The 26,222-nt window shown below is 41.8% G+C and overlaps 1 protein-coding gene across 2 annotated transcripts; it reads right to left on the bottom strand.

Annotated features, from left to right (window-relative positions):
* On the bottom strand, window positions 1-25,908 carry cux1b (cut-like homeobox 1b). Of its 2 annotated transcripts, none has more exons than XM_081370122.1 (23): window positions 25,777-25,908; window positions 22,837-22,947; window positions 21,959-22,006; window positions 21,792-21,870; window positions 20,997-21,134; window positions 20,007-20,130; window positions 19,603-19,679; window positions 19,428-19,494; window positions 17,534-17,582; window positions 16,369-16,461; window positions 14,124-14,312; window positions 13,142-13,200; window positions 12,619-12,667; window positions 12,456-12,552; window positions 9,897-10,024; window positions 8,876-8,939; window positions 8,208-8,320; window positions 4,246-4,362; window positions 1,662-1,745; window positions 1,516-1,572; window positions 707-787; window positions 537-601; window positions 1-444 (listed from the first exon to the last, which is right to left on the bottom strand). In XM_081370122.1, the coding sequence occupies exons 1-23, from the start codon at window positions 25,843-25,845 to the stop codon at window positions 393-395; spliced, it is 2,010 nt and encodes a 669-aa protein (XP_081226248.1). In that variant the 5' UTR covers window positions 25,846-25,908; the 3' UTR covers window positions 1-392. The 2 variants fall into 2 exon arrangements, with proteins under 2 accessions (XP_081226248.1, XP_081226247.1); XM_081370121.1 differs by having other exon boundaries at window positions 14,124-14,315; window positions 25,777-25,884.
* Between the last annotated feature and the right edge of the window lie 314 nt (window positions 25,909-26,222).

Below are 26,222 nucleotides of genomic sequence, written 5' to 3'. Positions count from 1 at the left end.
TTCTTTCAAAAGTTTTATTAATAACTGAATCTCATAATAAACAACCACACACACACATTCCCTGAAAGCTTTAATTTAATTGGAAGAGACTACATCTAAAGTCCCATCAGCTGAATATAGAAAATGAAGGGATACAGATATGGTGTCAGATGATGGAAGTATTAAATAAACCGCTAGCACTGATATCAGTCTCTGTAAGGCGTTAGGATCACGAGCGCAGGAGCTCGTTACAGAGAGAGAGAGAGAGAGAGAGAGAAAATGACCCATCAAACCTTTACACCTGCCGTCTATTTAATAATGTTTAACCCACTATTCTCCCAAACGGTCCTGGTCCCAATAACCCAGTGACAACCTCTGATTCTGATGCCATGTAGATGTGATGATGTGAAGAGCTACTGCCAGGTGTCTCCGTTCTCATGGAACTGGTGCAGGTGATCCGAGTACCTGTGGAAAGAGTGTGTGGATCATTAAACACACACACACACACACACAGAGCTTCAAAACCATCAAATCTCAGACTGGGTGAAGACACTCACTTCTTCGCACAAAATGCAGCACAGTCCCGGCCGATGCTCTCACTCCAGGCGGTTTTATACAGCACCTGACACACACACACACACACACACACACACACACGGTCATAAGGCTTCAGACCAGCTCAACACGAGCAGTAACGCACAGTTAATCTGAGGGTCACGTGACGCACCAGGAAGACGAGGCAGTGCAGGATCAGTGTGTAGAAGAACGCCACAGTCCTGGCCGTCTTATTGGACAGGATCACACGACCCTGAAACAGACACGCATTTTAATAGAACAACTACAACACTGATATTTATGGCTGTCGTGATTTCTGTGCTTTCAACGGTCAGAACAGAGATTCTTCTGGCAGAAAACTGAAAGTTGCTCTTGTTTTGTTTCTTTCCTATGAACCCTTTTCACAGTCGGTGATGATGCGTTTCCACAGGTATCGATCGCAAATACAGTCAATTTGATATCATTTCAATGTTTATGCACTTTTATAATGCTATAGTTTGACGACTTCTGCCTCTGAGAACCCTGGAAATGTGAAAAGGCTCCTTTGTGGGGTTTATCCGAGCGAAACGGGGACCAAATGTAGGGCGGGACTTGATTCTGTACAGGGAGACCTGATTGGACTGTATGCTAATGAGGCGCTGTGATGTCATGTGAGGGGCGGGCCTACTGTTGATGATTCATGCTTCTGATAATAGATTACGAGGGCACATCAATCTAAAATATATGATGTGCACTAACAAATCATTCAGTATTAAACGCTGCAATATTCCGTTAAAAATATAAGTATTTCATGATGACTTCTCTTTTTATAATCTATAAACTAATCTCGGTTCATAAACTATCTTCTTTACAGGTTTAGGAGGATGTTTGGCCGTTGGTGTACGCTGAGTTTCAGAGGCACGTTATAATCGACTGAAACTCACAGAGATGATGGAGATGTGTGTGTGTGTGTGTGTGTGTGTGTGTGAGTGAGATACACACCAGGCTGAGCGTGGCTTTGTCCCACGGGCTGAGGCTCTGATATCTCCTCTGACGCTCCTAAAGGAGTAAATCACATTAGAAAGAGTCACACCTGAATCAACAACAACAGACAAACCCTTTCAGAAGCGAGTTCATGTTGTTCTCACCCGTTTGCTGAAGGAGGCGAAGGGGTCGAGTCTCTCCTCGTACTGAGACGAGTAACGCATCACTGTATCATCACTGTCTCCAGCCTAACACACACACACACACACACACACACACACATTAAACTCACATGCAGAGATGATGCTGTTTTATCCCAAATATCAGCACGATTGCTAATGTGATACTGATTTTATACAACAGTTCAATCAACAACTTAATATTGTGAGTTACATTTTAGACACAATAATGACTGTTTTTACCAATATAAACAAAAGCAGAGCTTCAGTTCTGAATGAATCCCTGTTTTTGAACGAATCAGGCGAGTCAGTGATTCGAGATCCATTCATAAAGAGTCACTTGCTTCGTTCCTGAATGAATCAGCAGTGTAAGTCTGACCTAAACGCCACTTCAGATGCAGCTTCTGTGTTTCCTCCTCAGTGCAAAGATGAATTTTGTTAATGCTGATTTTATTTGATTGGTAACAGCCCTATTGTGTTTCATTATTCTAACTGTACAACATCTAAGATGTTGCATACATCTAATAAGGTTAGAAAAAATCCACTTATAAACGTGGAAATCAGTTTAAGTTGGGAAATATGAGCCGTTTACCCTTTGCGTGACCTTATGGACATGTTTGTCTTTTGATCAGTTTGCCTGTGCTAATGCCAACTGCATAAAGTTTGGCACAGTTGTGTATTTTTATTGGAATTTGACTATTTCACCCCCATTTCCTTTAATACATTTATTTTGCACTAGTAACACAAAATAGTTCCACTCAGGACCTGAATGACAAACATGTCCCCATAGACGCCCATTTAAACTGCAAATTTTAATCCCAGGGCCATTTAACTATAAAATATAATTACATTTTTGCAAGCAAATACTCGCTTTATTCCTGTTTTCTGCTTCTGCATATTATAGAGCCAATTGGATAAATGATGCAGTGATAATTGTATGTTGGTATGGATGTCTGAGTGTGGTGTGTAATATCTGAGAGTGAAAAACTCAACTGCAAATCCCAAATCCAGCACTGTGTCCCAGTGGAGTTTTACTGCATCTAATGGTGGAACTAAAGCTCACTGAAAGCTATTTTTTGAGATATCAACTTCAAATTTGGAACTTGTTAAGATTTATGGCTTTGATTTTCTAGCAGTTTTAGAGTTCAATATGTTTCATAAAATATATATTTTATATAAAATAATGTTCATAATTTTTTTTTATAAAATTAAACCTCAATAACTTTTTTTTTAAGTTTCACTTTTAAATTTTTTTCCCCTCAACAATAATCTGGCAAGGGTCTTCTTTAAAACTGTCCCAAACTTAAGTCTGTGCTCACTAAGCTTCACATTTTCATGACAGTTTTTAGACACAGACATTTTTGTCCACTATGGACCTAAAATTGTAAGTTTTTTTTAATGAGGTTAATGAAAGAGTGAATTTGTGTCTGACACAGAATATGAGGAATATGTAAAGCTTCGGGAGTCGACCATGACAGGCGGAAACCAGCACAAAAACAGCAGAATATCGTCACACATGAAATCCCAGGGAATATTGCGATTAGAGATGCACCGATTACAATTTTCTGGGCCGATTCCGATTTCCGATTTTTCATTAAGTTTGACCTGCCGATACCGATTTTAGCCGATTCCGATTTCTTTTTTTCTAACCACTTTACAGCACACACAAATATTTATTTTATATCTTTTCTGTAATAGAACATTTTACAATTTGCATAATATTTTTTTGAACAGATAAACGCTATAAAATAGAACTATATAAATTACTCCAGGTGTGGGTAATTCAAGCATCTAAAGTGCAGTGTTATGGAAGAACCATTTCCTTTTCACATTCAATATCCAATATTTTTTTATATATGTATTTAGCAAACTAAACGTCTGTATGAAAACAGGGAATGGCAATAAAATAATAAAATAAAAAATAAATAGCCTTGCAGTATAAAGATATTTCTCAAAGCACTCACACACAGGCCTATTGCAATCACTTGTACAAACTGAATAATAAAACAAGTTTAAATGGGTACATTTTCTATAAATATTAGTCTTCGTTTTCTTTTCTGACATAAAACACGCAAATTCTGTGCATTTTGGGCGCTTTTTTGTGAAACCCTATTTAGGCTATTTTATCCATCAAAAGTGTGCTTTCCCTTTAATTGAGCGTGAGCAGTGCAGCAAATAGACTCGGCGCCGAAACACGCGCTTCACTGCTCGCGACGCTCCTGCTTGACGCTCACGCGCTGCTCCCGCTCCCGTTGTGAAAGCACTCATCGATTAACATGCACGCTGAAAAAAAAATACGCACTTGCGGTCTGAACGGACGTAATTCACGAAGTTTCCTACATGTGTGTTCCGTGTGCACGTGTGATTCTGATGTTGCGCGATGCTAATCATCGCCCGAGTGCATTTGACCGGCATAAAATCGCCATTTGTCAGACTGACCGGCCGGTCGCCGGTCACGGCCGATCACGTGAAAATCGGCCAATTCCGGTCACTAGCCGATCAATCGGTGCATCACTAATTGCGATGTCCCGTTTGGTCGCGAGCGTTAATGGTGTCGTGAAGGACTCACTCTGCTAGGGTAGCTCTGCAGGAACTTGATCTTCTCGTAGAGCTTGATGTTGTCGGCCCGTAGACTGTCCAGCTCGCTCTGAAGAGCCTGTAAGGTCTGCTGTAGGGATCCGCTCGCCTGACACACAACAACAACACTCAGACTCTTCCCTGGGCCACAGGAACCAGGTAAAGTCATGTGATGGTATAGTCATGTGATGATAAAGTCATGTGATGGTATAGTCATGTGATGGTGCAGTCATGTGAGTCATGTGATGGCACAGTCATGTGATGGCACAGTCATGTGATGGCACAGTCATGTGATGGCACAGTCATGTGAGTCATGTGATGGCAAAGTCATGTGATGGCACAGTCATGTGATGGCACAGTCATGTGAGTCATGTGATGGCAAAGTCATGTGATGGCACAGTCATGTGATGGCACAGTCATGTGATGGCACAGTCATGTGATGGCACAGTCATGTGATGGCACAGTCATGTGATGGCACAGTCATGTGAGTCATGTGATGGCACAGTCATGTGAGTCATGTGATGGCACAGTCATGTGAGTCATGTGATGGCACAGTCATGTGATGGTATAGTCATGTGATGGTGCAGTCATGTGAGTCATGTGATGGCACAGTCATGTGATGGCACAGTCATGTAATGTCACAGTCATGTGATGATAAAGTCATGTGATGTGATGGTACAGCCATGTGATGGTACAGTCATGTGATGGTGCAGTCAAGTGATGGTAAAGTCATGTGATGGTACAGTCATGTGAGTCATGTGATGGTAAAGTCATGTGATGGCACAGTCATGTGAGTCATGTGATGGTAAAGTCATGTGATGGCACAGTCATGTGATGGCACAGTCATGTGATGGCACAGTCATGTGAGTCATGTGATGGTAAAGTCATGTGATGGCACAGTCATGTAATGTCACAGTCATGTGATGGTGCAGTCACGTGATGATAAAGTCATGTGATGTGATGATAAAGTCATGTGATGTGATGGTACAGCCATGTGATGGTACAGTCATGTGATGGTGCAGTCAAGTGATGGTAAAGTCATGTGATGGTAAAGTCATGTGAGTCATGTGATGGTAAAGTCATGTGATGGCACAGTCATGTGAGTCATGTGATGGTAAAGTCATGTGATGGCACAGTCATGTGAGTCATGTGATGGTAAAGTCATGTGATGGCACAGTCATGTGATGGCACAGTCATGTGATGGCACAGTCATGTGAGTCATGTGATGGTAAAGTCATGTGATGGCACAGTCATGTAATGTCACAGTCATGTGATGGTGCAGTCACGTGATGATAAAGTCATGTGATGTGATGGTACAGCCATGTGATGGTACAGTCATGTGATGGTGCAGTCAAGTGATGGTAAAGTCATGTGATGTGATGGTAAAGTCATGTGATGGCACAGTCATGTGAGTCATGTGATGGTAAAGTCATGTGATGGCACAGTCATGTGAGTCATGTGATGGTAAAGTCATGTGATGGCACAGTCATGTGAGTCATGTGATGGTAAAGTCATGTGATGGTAAAGTCATGTGATGGTAAAGTCATGTGATGGCACAGTCATGTGAGTCATGTGATGGTAAAGTCATGTGATGGCACAGTCATGTGAGTCATGTGATGGTAAAGTCATGTGATGGTAAAGTCATGTGATGGTACAGTCATGTGAGTCATGTGATGGTAAAGTCATGTGATGGCACAGTCATGTGAGTCATGTGATGGTAAAGTCATGTGATGGCACAGTCATGTGATGGCACAGTCATGTGATGGCACAGTCATGTGAGTCATGTGATGGTAAAGTCATGTGATGGCACAGTCATGTAATGTCACAGTCATGTGATGGTGCAGTCACGTGATGATAAAGTCATGTGATGTGATGGTACAGCCATGTGATGGTACAGTCATGTGATGGTGCAGTCAAGTGATGGTAAAGTCATGTGATGTGATGGTAAAGTCATGTGATGGCACAGTCATGTGAGTCATGTGATGGTAAAGTCATGTGATGGCACAGTCATGTGAGTCATGTGATGGTAAAGTCATGTGATGGCACAGTCATGTGATGGCACAGTCATGTGATGGCACAGTCATGTGAGTCATGTGATGGTAAAGTCATGTGATGGCACAGTCATGTAATGTCACAGTCATGTGATGGTGCAGTCACGTGATGATTAAGTCATGTGATGTGATGGTACAGCCATGTGATGGTACAGTCATGTGATGGTGCAGTCAAGTGATGGTAAAGTCATGTGATGTGATGGTACAGCCATGTGATGGTACAGTCATGTAAAGGTGTAGTCAAGTTAGGGCTGACTTCTAATAGTCGAGGATTCGACGATTCGATTCGGAGAGGTCTGATTCGACTATGAACCTCATAGTCGAATACATGGGCGTCAGTTTGGTTTGAAATGTGCTGGGGACAGAGACGCATTCGCATTTTCAGAAGGGCTGGGTACCATTTTTATTTTATTTTTTCAGGTCATGTTTTGAAAGACGATGTCCTGTAGCTTACTAATGTAAATAAATAAAAATGTATTCAAAAATCTGCTTCACATTTTCAGCAGGGCTGCGGAGCGGCTGTGAGTTGACTCCACACGGTTCTCATGTGCGTTAAAAGCTTTACATGGTTTAATGTACCTAAACAATGATTACCAAATTCCCCTCTCATGTTGCTCCACATAACCACTTAAAATGATAAAAAAAAATCGAACCCAGAGTCCAATTATTATGGACGTTATCTGATATTAAGCGTTTCTGCTTCACATTTTCAGCAGGGCTGCGGACCGGCTGTGAGTTGACTCCACACGGTTCTCATGTGCGTTAAAAAGCTGACTCCACACGGTTCTCATGTGCGTTAAAAAGCTGACTCCACACGGTTCTCATGTGCGTTAAAAAGCTGACTCCACACGGTTCTCATGTGCGTTAAAAAGCTGACTCCACACGGTTCTCATGTGCGTTAAAAAGCTTTACGTTGTTTAATGTACCTAAACAACGATTACCAAATTTCCCTCTCATATTGCTCCTCATAACCACTGAAAATGGTCAAAAAATCGAACCCAGAGTCCAATTATTATGGACGTTATCTGATATTAAGCGTTTCTGCTTCACATTTTCAGCAGAGCTGCTGTGAGTTGACTCCACGCGGTTCTCATGGGCGTGAAAAAGCTTTACGTGATTTAATGTACCTAAACAACCATCACCAAATTTCTCTCTCATATTGCTCCTCATGTTTATGAAATGTTATGATATATGTGTGATATATATGTGTTTTTTAGCTCTTTTGTTTGAAATGGAAAAAATCTAGCTGCTATCTAAAAAAAAAAAAAAAGAAAAAAAAAGATTCGACTATCAGTCGACTACGGCAAAATCTAACGAATCAGATTCGACTATGAAAATCCTTAGTCGAAAACAGCCCTAAGTCAAGTGATGGTACAGTCATGTGATGGTATAGTCATGTGATGGTGCAGTCAAGTGATGGTAAAGTCATGTGATGTGATTGTACAGTCATGTGATGTGATGGTACAGCCATGTGATGGTGCAGTCAAGTGATGGTAAAGTCATGTGATGTGATTGTACAGTCATGTGATGGTGCAGTCATGTGATGTGATGGTACAGCCATGTGATGGTACAGTCATGTGATGACACAGTCATGTGATGGTACAGTCATGTGATGACACAGTCATGTGATGTGTACAGTCATGTGATGGTGCAGTCATGTGATGGTGCAGTCATGTGATGTGATGGTACAGCCATGTGATGGTACAGTCATGTGATGGTGCAGTCATGTGATGGTACAGCCATGTGATGGTACAGTCATGTGATGGTACAGTCATGTGATGGTACAGCCATGTGATGGTACAGTCATGTGATGGTACAGCCATGTGATGGTACAGCCATGTGATGGTGCAGTCATGTGATGTGTACAGTCATGTGATGGTACAGTCATGTGATGCGCACTCACGGCCTCCAGCTCCTGGTTGCGCAGGCGAAACCTCTCCCTCTGACTGGAGATGATAGATAGCAGAGAGTCCATCTGACCCTGAGGAAGATCCGCCTGAGGAGAGCCGCCAGCACCTCAACACACACACACACGACTACTGAGGGATCTGCTTATCTAATAGTAGGGCAGTCAAAATGGCTGAAAAGCTAAATTCGCATTTCTTTCTTAAATATCTGCAAAATTTGAATTCTAAAAGCAATGCTAACTGTTAGAGGAAAAATGTACTGTATTGTCTCCTATGCCCACAAGAGGGTGCATGTGAGCGCAATAAGCAAATCAAGCATCGCATCTTTTATTGAAATTAAATGACATTCACTTTATGAAGAGCATTAACTTTTGAAACTACTGTTCTTAAATAAATTATAATTTCCTTAATGTGTATGCAAGGATAATTAGGTTACAATAGTGCATAAAACTGTGTAAGTGCTTCAGTAATCTGAGAAAACACACGGTTTTTGCATTTGAATGTGCCGTTTTTTATTTTTTATTCAACGAATATTCGAAATTCGAATTTTTATTTGACAGCCCTAGCCAACAGTCATTTACATTCAATCATTTAGCAGACGCAACGAGGAGAGCAATAGAAGTGTAACTCAGTCTGTATTGTATTGTGTGTAATGCATATTTACCTGAGAACAGAGCTGTGGCCTCTTTAATGGGCTCTGGGACGATCACTGCGCTGCTGTCTGCACCCTAGAACACACACACACACACACACACACACACACACACACACACTTCAGTGTTAGACAACATTCTCCAGAAAACACCTGCTCACTGATCGAGACTTACTATTGACTATATAGCCACGCTCAACCGCTCTAAAGTTTAGGGTCTGTAAGATTGGTCTCTTCTGCTCACCAAGGCTGCATTTATTTGAGCAAAAATACAGTAAACACAGTGAAATACTAGTTTAATATATCCATTTTCTGTGTGAATATACAGTAAAGTGTAATTTATTCCTGTGATCAAAGCTGAATTTCCAGCATCATTACCACAGTCTTCAGTGTCACATGATCATCACAATATGATGATTTGCTGCTCAAGAAACATTTATGATTATTATCAATGTTGAAAACAGTTGTTCTGCTTCAGTTTTTTTGTGGAAACTGTCTTACATTTTATTTTTCAGGATTCTTTGATGAACAGAAAGTTTTGTGACACCCAAACTTTTGAACGGTAGTGTTTTTTATTCCATTTCCACATTTACTGCCATAAATCATTTATTTCACCGGTGTTTTTAGAGCACTGAAAAATAATGTTAATTTCTGCAATTAATATGGACTGTTTAGCATGTCATAAATAATGCAGCACGTATTTCCTGAACCTACGCTCATGTTTTTTCCACACTCCCGGTGCTAAAAGCTATGAAGTGAAACAAGTGAACAGACAGAGAGAGAGAGAGAGAGAGAGAGAGAGAGAGAGAGAGAGAGAGAGAGAGAGAGAGAGAGAGAGAGAGAGAGAGAGAGAGAGAGAGAGAGAGAGAGAGAGAGAGAGAGAGAGAGACATCATCTGCTAGTTACTTTACTATAAAGATAATTCAAATTTATAATATAATTATTTCATTATCCCCAGAAGTTATATCATGAGTCTATGTGAGGATTCCCAGGACAGGATGTGTGTGAATGTGTAGATGGTCTGCTGTCTGACCTCGGCGTCGGGCCGTGACATGGTCTGGATGGTGCTGAGGTCCTGCTCCAGTTTGAGGATCAGCTCTTTCTGATCAGCACTGGTCTTCACCGCTGCAGAGAACTCCAGCTGTAGAGACGCGTACCGGCCTGAACACACACACACACACACATCAGTGTGTGTACCGTCTCAAGAAGATCCACCTTCACAAGATTCTAACCTTTGAATATTATGCTTGTGGTTCTCCACCAAAACCACTGTCTAACTCTGAACCCCACTAACCCTGGCCTGTGCCATGTCTCCTTCTGTACTATCGCGAGCTGCTTTCAACACACACCTTAATATACCGACTGTGCAGAAACCCACGAGCTTCCGTCAGCGTCTGAAAGCTCCAGTCTCGTACAGCACGTTGACTTTCCCACACATTACACTGTTCAAAGTTTGCTCTACTGGATTATGTCATGTATGTATCTGTCTGATCAACCGTTCACTGAGCTAAACTGTAAATCCACCATGGCTATCATAATCTTAAATTTACTGATCTGTTATTGATTTCTGCATCTGTGCAAACTCATCTCACTAGCTATGTTTCCATCCAAAGTTGCGAATTTAACAAAATGGGAATACCGCATAAAACATTTGCGAATAAACCAGCGTTTCCATCCAGTGAGTCAAAGAGAAGCGAATTAATACTTCCTGATAAACTGGCGCTAAATATCACTAAGAAAACTAAGAGAAGCCACTGTATATATAATAGATTACTTGCGTCTCATCGCACAAAGTCACATGTTTGTTTTTAGTGCACATTGAGGAATTAATTCAGTAAAGACGTTTCCATCGTAGTTTATGCACGCTTTGTCACATGTATCCAACTCAAACAAGCGCATACATTTTTTATGTGCATTTTTTTTTAAATTATGCGCAACTTGCCGTTTCCATCCAGCAGTTTTTGATGCGATATCCCAAAGTGCACATTAAAACAGAGCTTAAGACATTACAGAACACACCCGCTCCCTTGATAACCCTGTTTCCACTGCCCTTGACATCCACACCCCCCTTAAAACTAGACTTGTCCTCTCCACACACTCGACTCCCTGGTTTACTCCTGCACTTCTGAACACAGCTGGCCATCTCTATAGGAAAACCGGCTTAACTGTGCACTTATCTGTTTACATGAACCATTTCCAGTCATACAAATCAGCACGCTCAGTTCACTACTCTACTCCTGTTAGTAATGCTTCCTCTTGACCCACAACATTGCTTTCCACTGTCAGTAACCTCACCAACCCTCCTGTCCCTGAAAAACCCAGCAGAGCTCTGGGAGTCGTTTTTACACTTCTTCCTAAATAACATAAATGTAGTGTATATAACTTCTTCCCCTCTACAGTCTTGGTACTTTCACTGACTTTGCCTTCTTCTTACGGCTGTTGACTCTGGCTTCATCTGTATCCTAATTCTCATAGACTTTTCCTCTCTATTTGACACCATTTCTCCTAGTATTTTCATTTCCCCTTTCTCTGCTCTTGGTAACCCTGGAACTGGTCTTATTCTGGTCCACAAACGCCATATCAATATCGCACGGTGTTCCCCAGGGCTCTGTTCTAGGACCTTTACTCTTCATCAGTCACATTGGTTTTCATGCCGTGAAAAACACATCTAAAACGGGAAAGAGCTTTGAGATTGACTGTACAAACAGATTTGACAAGAAATCTGAGGTATATTTTTACAGACTGCAGAAAGTTAAAGAACAGAGAAGCGAATGGATCGCTGCAATTCACAGGAACAACTGGATCCAGGCAGAGAAAGGGGGATTTGCAGTTATCATTGTGTCAATATGCTGAATTTAGGGGTAAAATTATACCCTATATATTGTATTGTTATATTGTATTGACAACTCATCAATTAAATTTTTACCATCATATACTCTGTATAGTTGGATGTTTTTAAATAGACACTGATAAAAAACTATACAAGTTATAAGGCTGGACGATTTGATGATATATATATATATATATATATATATATATATATATATATAACATTGATATGAGTAAAACATGGATTTAGACCTATATTGTATTTATGTAAAGCGTTCACAGGCAAATGTGCTTTATGTTTTTCCCCAGCGTCGAAATCAGGCTGATATAAATATCAGGAAACACGATTCCTGGCTGCATGTCAATATCACTGGATCACTGGATCTTTGGTAAGTTTAAGGAACACTTGAGTCCAACCTTTAGTTTAAACTGATAATCGCCTATTAAATCCTATTAAAAACCTATTAAATCCAGTCACTCAGCAGCTCTTCTCAGTAGCACCTCACTGCAGTACATGAGATCCAGGGGGCGGAGTTGGATCCAGATCTAAGGGGTGGAGATGGGTAGGTTTAGGTATATGTAAGGTGGGAGGAGTTGGATCTGGATCTAACTCCTCCCCCTGGATTTCATGTTCTGCAGTGAGGACCATCTCGCTCTTCTGCCATTCAGTCCAGCTGAGGGAGTGTGTTCCCACAGGAAAGTGATGTTAATGCATTCCCTCTATTCTGCCCCTTTCCCCACTTTAAATACCCCCCAGACTCACTGCTCAGCTCAGTGTTAGCGATGCGCAGAGACGCGTTCTCCGACTGAAGGCCGCGGTTCTTCTCCAGCAGCAGCACCTCCAACGGCTTACAGGAGTCCTGCGAGAGACCAGCACATCAACACCTCCAGCAACACACTAAAACACACTAGAGACTGATGTTTACCTGCACTGTGGCGCTGTCACACGGCCCGAACTCCATCGACTTCAGGATGCTGTCAATAACAATCAGAGCCGATCAGTAAGAGGCAACCAGGAGCCAATCGAGTCTAGTCTTTCTGACAGCCTTACTTCAGCCATGATTAAACACAACATACAACATGTTCATGGACGCGAGCACTCAGAATGGGCATGATCTTTAAAGAAACAACTCATGACTTACAACTGTGCCAATTATATACAGTTTATATTAACACCAAATAATACACACAAGCACGCACACACACACACACACACACACACACACACACACACACACACACACACACTGATAAAACATGATGCTCTTTTGTAGTTTTTGTAGCAGGCCCTACTGAGATGCTGAAAACAACATTTTAACCAACAATTAAAGAAACAATTTCCAAAAGTGCAGATATTTCTTTAATTGTGGTTCACCCGTCAATAACTCGAGTAGATAAACTGATTAAAATGGCCAATAATGTTTGCCACGGCCAAGCGTGGACTCTCACCTGAGCTCTTTCTTCACCTCCTCATAGTCTGCCTGCGTCTGCAGCTTCTGCTCCAGGTGCTGGAAGAGATGAAGAGACCGTGATGAAGACAGATGTACAGCACTGGAGCTCAATCACACACACACACACACACACACACACACACACACACACACACGTTACGAGGCCACATTTCTGACCTAAAATGCCGTTTTTAATTGTTCTTGTTGATGATGATTTGTGAGTGTTAGCCAATGCAAATGCCCAGCATTACCCCTGCCATACACTGACCTGTGCAGATCTGCTTCATATGATGTGAATTTGCAGTTCAGAACTGAAACTGTGATGCCTCTGTGTGTGTAGTACAGTGAGCGGCCCTTAAAGGGACAGTTCGCCCAAAAACTCTAATTATTCATTATTATTAATTTATTATTACTTATGATGTAACGAGTACATCAGGATTTATGGGAAGTGTTCCCGGTTCCGGCTGACCTAATCTATGCAGCCTAACATTGAATTATTGAAGTCTATTATGTGTTATGTGTATGCTAGGCCAAAGAGATGTGTCTTTAATCTAGATTTGAACTAAACTGCAACAAACAAAACGAAAATCAAGAGAAACAAAAGACAACTTAGATATGTGTGTGTTGTGCGCAGCATGGATTTCTGTCAGGGATGGAAATGGAGTGGATATGTTTGTGTGTGTGTGTGTGCACCCACATCGCCCTAGCAGGGAATGGAGGAACAAGGTAAGATGGGGGGTGTGTGTGTGTGTGTGTGTGTGTGTGTAAGGGCTGCTCTAACCAACAGGGACAGGTCACTCTATCACAGAGCCCCATCAACTGTTTGGTTACTGACATTCTTCAAAATATCTTCTTTTTTGTTCAGCAGAAGAAAGAAACTCATACAGGTTTGGAAGCACATGAGGGCGAGTACATTTATTTTCATTTTTGGGTGAACTGTGCCTATAACGCAGCAGTGCACATGAGTGTGTGTTGCGCACCTGGAGCGCGGTGGTCTTGTCCTGGAGCTGCTGCTGCAGTCGGCTGGTGTGTGTGTCGGATCTCTCTCTGAGCGAGGACAGGCTGGCCTGCAGTCTCTGAACGTCCTCCACCAGCTGCAGCATCTCTCGCTCCTTCGCACTGAGCTCCGCCTCCACGCTGGAGCGCGGCACCAGCTCCGCACACTCGTCCTGCTGGACACACACAACAACACTGAGCATCGTATGAACACACACACACACACACACACACACACCTGTAGACGTGGGGAACAGAGGTTTCCTGTGAATGCGCTGCGATGAATGAGGTGAACGCTGACCAACACTGACATTAGCATTTATTAAACAACAGGGGTTTTCCTGCATTGAAGATATTTTGCCAGCTGCCAATATTAATCTTTGCATCTGATCAGTTACTGTGAAGATCATCTGCAGTGTAAGCGCACCGTGAAGAGCATCACATGTTTATATTTGCAACATGTTTCTGCAGTGTTGAGCTTTGCAGCCGTTCAGTCATATCTCTTGAGGGCATGAACGCAGTGGCCAATCAGATGATCCAGTCAACACCGCTGAGTTTGAGTTCTGCATGCTCGCCAATCCCTTCATTATAACCCACAAAGTATAAACACAATGTCAATAAGAGCTTCATAGCACAGCCTCATTGATTATAACAGGAGATTCGTGAGAGTACAGCGCTGTGTATCTTGTGATTGACAGCTTCAGTGATTATAATAGCAGCGATCTTTGCTCGCTTTATCCAGCTTATTTTTCAACGCGGAAGTAAGGTGTTTTCTGTGAATGTGCGAGACTTCCGATTTATCCGTCGCTATAGGGAAATAACGATAAGAATATCAAAGTGCAGTAAATGCTAAAACTGTTTGTGCTACAAACCAGTGTGTTTATAATTAAGACACTACATTAAAATAATATAGTAAGAAATTCCAGTTTGCAATATCAAGCAGAATAAAGAGCTTTTTTGTACAGCTAAAACTAACTGGAAGCGAATGACACATTAAAATTACAAATGGTGCGTAAATTACGCGCCTGTGCTTCCTCTGAAAAATAAGGTGTATAATAATGCATACTTTTCATGCTGCTAACTACACATTGCAAACTTTCTGGATTGACAACCGTATTTAAATGCACAATTGAGTCTGATTCACAGTGATAAGTATAGCAATGGACGTAAAAAAATAATCTAAAACTGTTCTACCACACCCCTGGGCATATCGAGATGGCCTAAGCTTAAAAGAAATATGCACAAAAATATTCTAAAATACCCGTCTTAAAGAGCATTCACTTAAACGCAGTCAGTTATGTCACAGGTGAATGTAAACAGATGGGAAAGACATCAGATGTGTAACAGTGTATGAGATCAGTGCATTCGCTCTTAAAGTGACAGTAGCCTTTCATTCCTGCTGCTGAGTCATTAATGTTAATCAAACGAGAAAAAACAAAGAGAAAATGACTCACTTCTGTTGACTGAATAACTTTAATAAGAATCAATGTATGTTTAATTTATACAGTGAAGAATATGTAGGGTGTTTACATTCATCACTTTATTCAGTTTCTTTCAGTTTTATTCAGACTGTCTTCAATAAGCTTGAGATCCTTTTACTTGTATTAGTTAGACAAGTGTGAGTTTTTACTGTTATCAAGAAATGTGACATTTCAATGGCATCTGAAAGCATGGTGTCGTAACAATGTTATTTTCATCAAGAATAGCTATATCCTGATGTATACCGCTATCGTGATCATATCTTGATATAATATGTAGGTCATACTGTATCTCTTAAGGTCCTTTCTGGTATGAAATTTTCGCACGTTAAAACATAAATACGACCTCACGTTGTGTCGATCACGTTTACACACTGCCTCCGAAACTTTCGTCCGTCATAAAAACATTCGGATCGAGTTCGATTTTCTGCGTTTTTCGCATCCGTAGCAAGCATTTAGAGAGGGGTTTTGACCATTCAGAGCCACCGAATGACGAATACGAACATTTCGGACTGTGCAAGGACCTTTACACTACAGTGCTGTTTTTGGGGGAGTTTGGAGAACACAAAGCGGCTTTTCAGGCTGAAATAACACCAACAGAAGGAAGGTTTGTTTGACTCAGAGCTATGCTTTTATGTTACTGGCAGTGTTTATCTGATGGTTATATCAGTGCTTTAGTTTATGTGGTAGCAGTTAATGTGAAGAAAGCATGTAGAGAGTGTATTGAGAGTGTTATATTGTGAGCTGGTACCGTGTACGGCGTGTTGTCCGTGCGTGCCGGCGCTTGTGTTGATCTGATCTGCTCTCTCAGAGCTTCAGCTTCTCTCTCAGCAGCGTCTGCTCTCTGCAGGAACACACCAGAAGAACAGTTAACAACTCTCTCTCAGAGAGCAGCTTCACTAGAACACACGCATGTCTGTCAAACTCATGTGTGTGTGTGTTATCATCTGCTCTCTGCAGGAAAACACCATCAGAACAGGGGCCGGTTTCACAAAGATAGACTTTGACTATGGCTTAGATATAGTAGATAGTCAGACTTCAGATAGACATCTAAATCAGACCGCTGCACAAAGCACTAAAGACTCTGACTATCTTAAGTAGGACTACACTGCAAAGCATTCTGGGTAAAATAAGACACTTTTCAAAACAAAAAACATGGCGGATCGAGTAAGCACATTCAACCGCTCAGTGCAGTTTACCCCAGTGGAAAATATGTGTTTGTTGGAGGAATATAACAGTTACAAGGACATTTTACTTGGGAAATTTAGCGGAGAATGTAGTAACAAGAAGAAATGTTTAAATTATGAGCCATTTCCCTTGTCTTTTGGCTGTTTGTAATGTAACTGATTGTTACAGCTGGTTGCCAAGGTAACATAGAGTCTTAGACCTAAGTTAGCCTGGGGGTGAGAGGTGTCTGATTTGTTAGGTCTAAATTAAGCCAGTCTTTATTTTTGTGAAACAGTCTAACTTGCATTAGACTAGTTATGAGCACATTTTAGACTTGTCAAAGACTACAGACCGGTCTAAAATAGCTTTGTGAAACTGGCCCCTGTTAACAACTCCACCAGACTCTCAGCCGCTCTTAAGACTGGCTCACACTACAGGAGTTTTCCTCGTAGACTTGATTCTTATTGCCTATTGTGACAGTACTGACGTAATCACAGTCTTGCTCATCCCGATTTAAAATCCTAAATATCAAACATGTTTGATATGATCGGGGCGAGCCCGATTTGTGTGAGAGCGGATCAGGAGGTGCAAGATTCGATCCGTGAACACCTCACATTCCCAGATAATCTGCGCCGAACATTAGAACCGATGCTCAGGAGGGGGAAATCGGGGTTTAATCGGCCTAAAACTCCTGTAGTGTGAGCCAGGCTTTAGAGAGGATCTTATGCGTGTCGAACTCATGACTGCACCTGATTGGCTCGCTCCACATCCGTCATCACCATGTCAATCTCATCAGCCCTGAGAAACACACACATCCGTCATAACACACACATGTCCAGATGTGCTTTACTGTACACACACTCTGAAAACATCTGATGGTCTAATGTTTAACAAACAAGTATTCATTACTTCAACGACTCACTGTTTCTGCCTTAAATTATTACATTGTTTAAATTACTACATTATTCGCTAACTGAAATACATAACTTAGTTAGCTCTGATATCAGATCACTCTGAATTGTAATGTGGACTCATGCATTTGCTGTAAAGCTGCTTTGAAACGATGTGTATTGTGAAAAGCGCTATACAAATAAAGGTGAATTGAATTAATGTCACTATGAGCAAGATCATTTCTCCGGCGGGAAACACATTCATGAGATCTGAGTGGAAGAGTGAACACAACGGTAAATTCTGTTATTAATCTACAGCTGCAGGGTTATAACACACCTCTTATGATATCTGTGTCTGGATTATGAGCACACCAGACAACAGAAGACTCATTCCTCTTTATTTCTCTCTGTTTTCTACTAATCTGCTGCTTTGCTGCTCAAGAAACATTTCTGATAATCATTAATGCTGAAAATAGTCGTGCTGCGAATATTTGTGCGTAAACCCTGATACATTTTATTTTCTCAATAGAACAGCATTTATTTACATTATAAACTAGATCTACCGCATCGCGGTACAAAATATGACCGCTGCTCAGGCCTGCACTGGCTTTCCACAAAAATAAATGACGTGGAGCAATTTGGCTGTATTGCGTGTTTATGTATATACCTAAAAAAAGTAGTAGTATGTGCATGTCTGTCTGTCTGTCTGTGTGCGTGTGTGTGTGTGTGTGTGTGTGTGTGTTTGTGTGTATGTGTGTGTGTTTGTGTATGTGTGTGTCTGTGTGTGTGTGTGTATGTATGTGTGCGTACATGTGTGCGCGTGTGTGTTTGTGTGTGTGTGTCTGTGCATGTGGATTTGTCTGTGTGTGTATGGGTGTGTGTCTGTGCGTGTGGATGTCAGTGTGTGTGCATGCTTGCGTTTGTTTGTATTCCTGCATGTGTGTGTGTGACAGTATCATCCTAAACCAGCAACCCTTCGCTCAACAGCACCATCTACAGGCCGATGAGTGTACAGTCACTAAATGTGCACATAAATGAATTTATTTTATACCCCCCCCATGGATGAAATTCTACGAAACTTAGCATACCCCCAGAGGATGTCAAGTTAATCATACACATGAAATATGGTGCAGTTCTGAACATCTCCACTGAAGATAGGGGCGATTAAAGCAGAATAATATTGCATTTTCATTTTTTATGAGAGGGGCGCAAATCACAAATGAGTGATTATGGGCTAGGTTGATGTGGGCCCTTAAGAGCAACATACCATACAAATTTCTTCATCCTCGGTGCCACGGTTCAGGTAGTTATTTAGGAAAAACTGCATTTTTTTGGGTTTGGGGGGGCCCAGCGCGGGGGGGGAGTGGCCCCCGGGGACCAAACGAAATTTTTCCTCAGAAGTCTAGTGGGGCTACATGCCCACCAAATTTCATGTTCCCCGGTGCTTCGGTGTCCCTGGTATCGTTGACGGAAAATTCAGTAAGGTGACAAAAAAAAAAAAAAAAAAAAAAAACTTTGACAATCCCTATGAGACCGCTACGCTAGCGACAGTCATAATAATGTTTATAGTACGTTTATATAAATCTGTATCGTCACTTTCTTTGAATTGAATGCGTCCTTGATGAATAAAAGTATTAATTCCTTTCTAAACCCCCTGACCCTGAACTTCTGAACTGTGTTGTACTTGTAGTAGTTCGCTTGATGAAGAGATGAATGTGAATGATGCGTATGAAGTAGTTTAACACACACTCACTTAGCAGCCGACTCTTCGTCATATTTAGTCTTCAGGTAGAAAAGCTCCGTCTGAGTTCGTTCAAGAGCTGCAGAGACACCACAATACACCATGATCTATTTAATAATGCAGAATATTTCATATTAATACTCTCCAGCACCCTCACACACACACACACACACACACACACACACACCTGTCTGCAGGCTCTGGGCTTTGAGTTCAGTTTCCTGTAGTTTACACACCAGAGACTCATGTGACTCCTGGAACTTCCTGTTGGACACAAACATGACAGGATCCATAAACAGACTCTGATTAGATGATGCTAGTAATGTTTAAATCCGGGATCTTCAAATCTCCAATGCTGAACACACACACACACACACAGCTGAACACACAGCTGAACACACACACACACAGTCTTCAGGATGACTAGAGACTGACGGGATCAGGACTGGAGTTAAACACACACTGATACACACACAATCTGGAGTGGAAGAAAATACCAGATCATTTTCTGCAATGAAATGTGTGTTTTCCTGCTCTGATGACAGTAAAGCAAGGTGTGATGTACACACACACACACACACACACACTGACCTCTCTTTCTCGGCGTAGTCTTTATGAATCTGCTGCTGTTTCTCCAGGGCCAGATTCTCCGCCTGGTTCCTCACGCTCTGCTCGTATTCCCTGATCTTCTCCTTCAGAGTCTTAATGGTGACCTCTGCACACACACACACACACACACACACACACACACACACACATACACACACACACGGCAAATATCAACCACACTCCTCAGCTCTCAGGACACACACACATCACTGTGAAGCTGTGACACACACACTCAAACATGTTTTTTTCTAGAATGAGTTCGACACATAGACTGTGAAAAAATATTGTATTATATATAATATTGTAATTATATTATTGTGTTAAGTTCTGTTGCTGGTGGTGATCTTGAATAGAGCCCAGCGCTGAGGAACAGTTCGTTTAGCAGAAACCGAGTGTGTGCAAGTGTGTTTGTTTCTGTGTCGCCTGTTTACAGAAAGAACCGGTACAGCGTATCTGTCTTTTTTATAAATCTGATCAAACTAAAGAGTCTTCAGAGATTTGAAGGATGCGACACTACTCTATAGGTACTCAAGATTAACGTGAGATCGGCAGAAACTGTGTGTGTGTTATGGGCCCTTTAATCATTTAGGGAAGCACTCGTTATACAGAAATCAAGTGACAGTTAAAATAATTCACTCACTCTCATGTTGTGCCAAACCTGTGTGAGTTTCTGAACACAAAGGAAGATATTTTGAAGAATGTCAGAAATCCAACAGTTGATGACCGTGACTTCCACAGTATGAAAAAATACTTCAATACTTCAAAATATCTTCCTATGTGTTCAGAAACTCACACAGGTTTGGCACAGCATGAGAGGGAGTGAATGATCTTCATGTTTGGGTGAACTGTCCCTCCTCTCATGTTTTCACACTGTAATGAGTGCAGTATCAGGCCTGACAGCGATACTCGAACACGAGCCGTCAGTGGCAGAGCCGACGACAGGCCGTGTGTGTGTGTGTGTGTGTGTCTCACCCTGGTTCTTGACCTCAGCGAACTCTTTGTTGTATTCCTCGAGTGTCTCGCGCAGCTTCTGGTTCTCCGTGTCGATGTCATGCATCCTCTGAACCTTCAGATGCAGCTGCTGAGACAGCTCCAACACCGGCACCGGGTCTACACACACACACAGAGAGAGAGAGAGAGAGAGAGAGAGAGAGAGAGAGAGAGAGAGAGAGAGAGAGAGAGAGAGAGAGAGAGAGAGAGAGAGAGAGACACACATAGACACAGACACACACACACACAAACACAAAGAGAGAGCAAGAGACACAGACACACACACACACACACACACACACACACACACAAAGAGAGAGCAAGAGACACAGACACATACACACACACACACACACACACACACAAAGAGAGAGCAAGAGACACAGACACATACACATACACACACACACACACACACACACACACACACAAAGAGAGAGCAAGAGACACAGACACACACACACACACACACATTTTTTATTTTTTTCCTCCTACGATAGGGCGGCCCAGAGAGAAAAGAGTGTGTGTTGAATAACATGTCAGACACAGTTTGTTGTGTCACTAAAACACTCTCATGATGAGCAGAGAAGCAGGATTTAATCCACACTGTGGGCCTTCACTCTTCTGCCCATGAAGCAGCCTGACACACACCGGGACTCTGACTCTGAAATGTCTTTCCTGGTGATAAACAGCAACTACTGTGCTACTACTAAAAGTACTTTAACTGTGATGCATTATGGGGCATATCTGAGATTGAGGTGTTTTGACCAGACGTACCCGGCACATCGATCAGCCGCTTGTAGACGTTCAGGAAGGCCGTCTCCGACTCCTTACTCCTCTTACTCAGCGCATCGACCTAGAGGAGACAGAGAGAGGGAACACACGAGTCTAACACACACACCGACAGCATCGCACACACACACTCATGACGTGACGACGCTCACCTCGGCCTGGAAGCTCTTCAGCAGCGGAGACACCAGCTTCCTCAGATCCTGCGGCACACACACACACACACACACACGAAGAAGAAGCTTCAGTACCAAACACTTCAACAAGAGATAGGCCTGCATTTCACACACAAACACTCACGTTTGCTTTTACGTCACACAAATAGCCCAAGATGTCCATATTCCTGTTGAGCGAGCACTAGGCCTAGGTGTGTGTGTGTGTGTGTGTGTGTGTGTGTGTGTCCTCAATCCCTCTGCTGACCTCTATATTGCCCACTGCATTTACAGATGAGCGCTAGTTGAACTACTGTAGTAGTAACTACAGGTGCACGCTATGATCAACAGATGGCGCTCTAAGGCTGGTTTTTAACCACAGATGTGCGTTCGGTTGAGTCTGAGAATGTACTCGCACCTCAGAATGCTTCTATGACGCAAGATTAATGTAAACAGCCACTGCAAACACCCTTGAAATTCACTTCAACCTTTTCCAACTTTATGAATGATTATTTTATGGAAGATTCAAGTGGTGTGTGTTTCTAGAGCACGCAGTGCCATCTGCTGTTAAAAAATAGGCGGGGCTCATTTGCATATTCATAGATCCACGCATACTAAATGAGGCAACGGTGTCGAGTTACATTCAAGATATTTACAGATCCCGGGTCTCGGGTGCTCCGTGTAGACCTCTAGCATTAAGACATTTTTTTTCAAGGAAAAAAGTTTAAACGTGTCATTTTGGTGATCAAAGAGCTTTAAGGGATACAATGATTGACTACAGGGACAGCAGCTGGCGCGGATCCTAGTGTTCGGCTAAACGTGGCGTGGGAAAGGTCTGTGAATAATCCTTTAACAGCTGAACGACTGCGTCACATGCACACCTCTGGCGTGTTCTTCTTGAACTCGCGGCTCTGCTCGATGAGCTTCTTCCTGGACTGCTCGCTGTCGTCCTGTCGGCTGGCCAGGAGTGTGGCGCTGCCGTCCAGCTCTCGCTGAAACACAGCAAAACACACGGGATTACAGTCACATCCGCTGATAACACTGCTCTCACACTCACTGATCTATAAAAACACACGTCTCGTATGCTGGCTCTAGTATTGCTATCAAGTCCAGTGCATGTTTATTGTCATTCCTCTCTATAACAAGTACATTGGAATGAGATGGCGTTTCTTTAACATGGAACATTACGCAAGACTATATAGTGCAAATACACAGTAACAAAACCAATCAGCGTTCATTAGCAGAATGCTAGCGTGTTATGGGCAACAACAACTCAACCTGTAAGAAACCGAAAGGACATAAGTACTTGTTCTTTCAACTTTCGACCTATAACCCATGTTGAACTTGCAAAACCTACAATATAATCTGAGATTTATCAACGGCAATCGGGTGAAAGAGACACATTTAGCTGTTCTAGCCCCATTGACTCCCATTCATTCTGCACTCATGGGCGATCGCCCCCAGTGGAACTTTGGTGGAACTACAACCAACATTCGCTACAATAGGACTTAATAGGGAGTGGGCAGGCTCTCCGCAGACGGGCTCGGACTCTTATCTCAGCAATAAAAAACAAAAATTAAATGCAAATGTGATGTTTAACTAAAGTCATTTTTGCTTATTTAATATGGTAAAACTGGATCATTCAAGGTCAGCAGCAAAGACATTGTTTAAAAAAGTGAGATTAAATACATAGGGCTCTATCTTGCACCCAGCACAATTGACTTTGTACACCGACGCATGTATCATTCCTATTTTGCACTTGCGCAAAGCGCGCTTTTCCCTCCACAGAAGCACGTCGCTAAACTAGGGAATGAACTTGCGCTCCCTGGGCGGTTCAGCGCAAAAAAGGAGGCGTGTTCTGGCGCAAACGTTCCTTCATGCTATTTTGCAGGTTTAGAAAACAATTGCACCACTAACCAGGAAAAAATAGTTTAAAGTCAGTGGCGCATTGCGCATGTTATTCATATGCTATTTTAAGGGCGCATGCTTGGCCATAATCAATGTAGCGTGTGCACAAAGCGCATACACTTTGATTCTCTCATCTACACAGAAGCAGCAGTTTTCATTTTTGCAAATCATACATTATTACGATAGATAGGTAGATAGATAGATAGATAGACAATTTATTATAAAAGCATACATCTAGCTTACACATTTACCCAAATTATCATACGCCTTTTTAACCGAAGCTAATTTGGGTGGGTTTCTCCATCCCCAACGTCCCTGACGAGAGCGTTGCTCTCCTTGGCTGTGAACCGCTCCTGGCGCGCGCCTGGCAAATCCGCCGTTACAATAGCAATACACCAAGGAAAAAGCGCGTCTGCTCTTAAAGGGAATGTGAGATGACGCTCTGATTGGTTTATTTCACGTTACGCCCAAACCACACCTATGAATAATGAAGCGACTTCAGACCAACACATTTTAGATTTGCGCCTGGCGCAAGAGTCATTTATCCCTCTGGGAAAATAGCAACAGCGCCAAGACCCGCCCACAAAGTTACTTGTGCTTTGACACTTGCGTTTCAGATCGTTAAAATAGGGCCCATAAAGTCAAACATATGTTTTTAAGATAATTAATAGAACTGTATGATTAATTGTTAAAAGATCACGGTCTTGATTCGAACACCCATGCGATCTAATTCCGACATGACAGCGATTTAGCCATGTCTATTAGGCTTTTGAGTTTGACAAAAATCACATAGAAGTACTGAGATAAACATTTATAGTTCGGATATAAACACTGATGTCTATGGCAGCGACCAGAAAGTAACTTGGCGCTTCAAATAACGATTGTATTGATGACATAGTTACACAAGTGACTGTTAAAAAATGTTTGTCATTGAATCATTCATTCAAGAGATTTGTTCAAAAATGCTGATTCATCCAGAAATTAAATAAGTGGAGTCGTTAAGCGCGAGCCATTGAATCATTCATTCAAACCCATTTTTTTCTTAAATAATTCATTATTAATTTTTGGATTTATTAAACATTTTAAATAATATTATCCAGAATCTTGCAGCTCTAATATTTAGGCTAATTATTGCAGGTTTGCTGTTTTTATTTATACTGAGTAATACTGAATCTGTTTTAGAGCAAGTGAGATAAGTAAATGCCTATCACATTTATTCTAGAACTACAATAACTATCATGTATTCATCTCAAGATATCCCTCAACATGGAGACAGAAGAGCTGTCAGTCACAACATAGGATAACAAAATAGCCTCTGTTACTTGATTTTTGTTGTAAATTTAAAAGTAATGTATTACTTTACTAGTTAACTGGAAAAGTAATCTGATTACATAACTCACGTTACTTGTAATGTGTAACGTTTCTGCCAACACTGCAGCTTCAAAACACACAACACACCTGCCTATGATATCATACCATATATAATCCAAGCACAATTTGAATAAAAGTTTTATTTTTTTATCATTCTAAGTGGACCAACTACCACACATACACATATACTGCAAAAGTGTTAGGAGTGAAACTGAATTTAAATATGACAAAATTATAGTTCCGTGTGTGACTGACTTTTAGCTCAGTCGGAAGAACTATTGGTTATTAATCTGGCCTGGTAAAATACTGAGATGTGACAACAGAACAGACAGCATCTTTACACCAAATGAGTCTCACTGATTAAAAAAAAAAGTCCAGCATTAAAGGAACGTTGAAAATCTGTTCATATTTCTATAAGTGAGTACTACTTTTGAGGATGGTGTTTACATCCCAGCCGCTGATCGATGACTGATGATCGATAACAGATCAGCAGCCGATCACACATGAAGATGAACGTGTAACAGGGCTCGAGATCCACTGACCTGCAGCTGCTGCAAGTCGAAGCGCTTCCAGAACTGACACATCGACGATGCTGCGCTGCTGGCCGCCATCTTGGCATCTTCACCACATCACAACACATCACAACATGATGACACGCGGCACGCACAAGCGGCACGCGCACGCGCACGCACGGCTGTTTCTGCGGGACGCGCGCGGCGGCTCAAACAACTGTGATTGGCTCGTCCTGCTAAACGCTGAGAAAAGTAACATTTGTCATGAATCACAATCTCCTACCTAAATAATACTAATAATAAAATAATAATACTAATAGATATTCAATTAAAAGTACACAATTAGGTGATCATTTATCTATTTTGTAATTGACAAATTATTAGGACACATTTCACGCTACTCCAACAGCTGGTGAACGAATGCTACTATGGTAAAGGATCAGCTCATTAATATTAATTAGACAATACGGGCAGAT

This window comes from Scardinius erythrophthalmus, assembly GCF_964197995.2.
Source record: "Scardinius erythrophthalmus genome assembly, chromosome: 7".
Taxonomy (NCBI): domain Eukaryota; kingdom Metazoa; phylum Chordata; class Actinopteri; order Cypriniformes; family Leuciscidae; genus Scardinius; species Scardinius erythrophthalmus.
The sequence above is the reverse complement of the archived record's forward strand: the minus strand, read 5'-3'. Positions and strand labels throughout refer to the sequence as shown.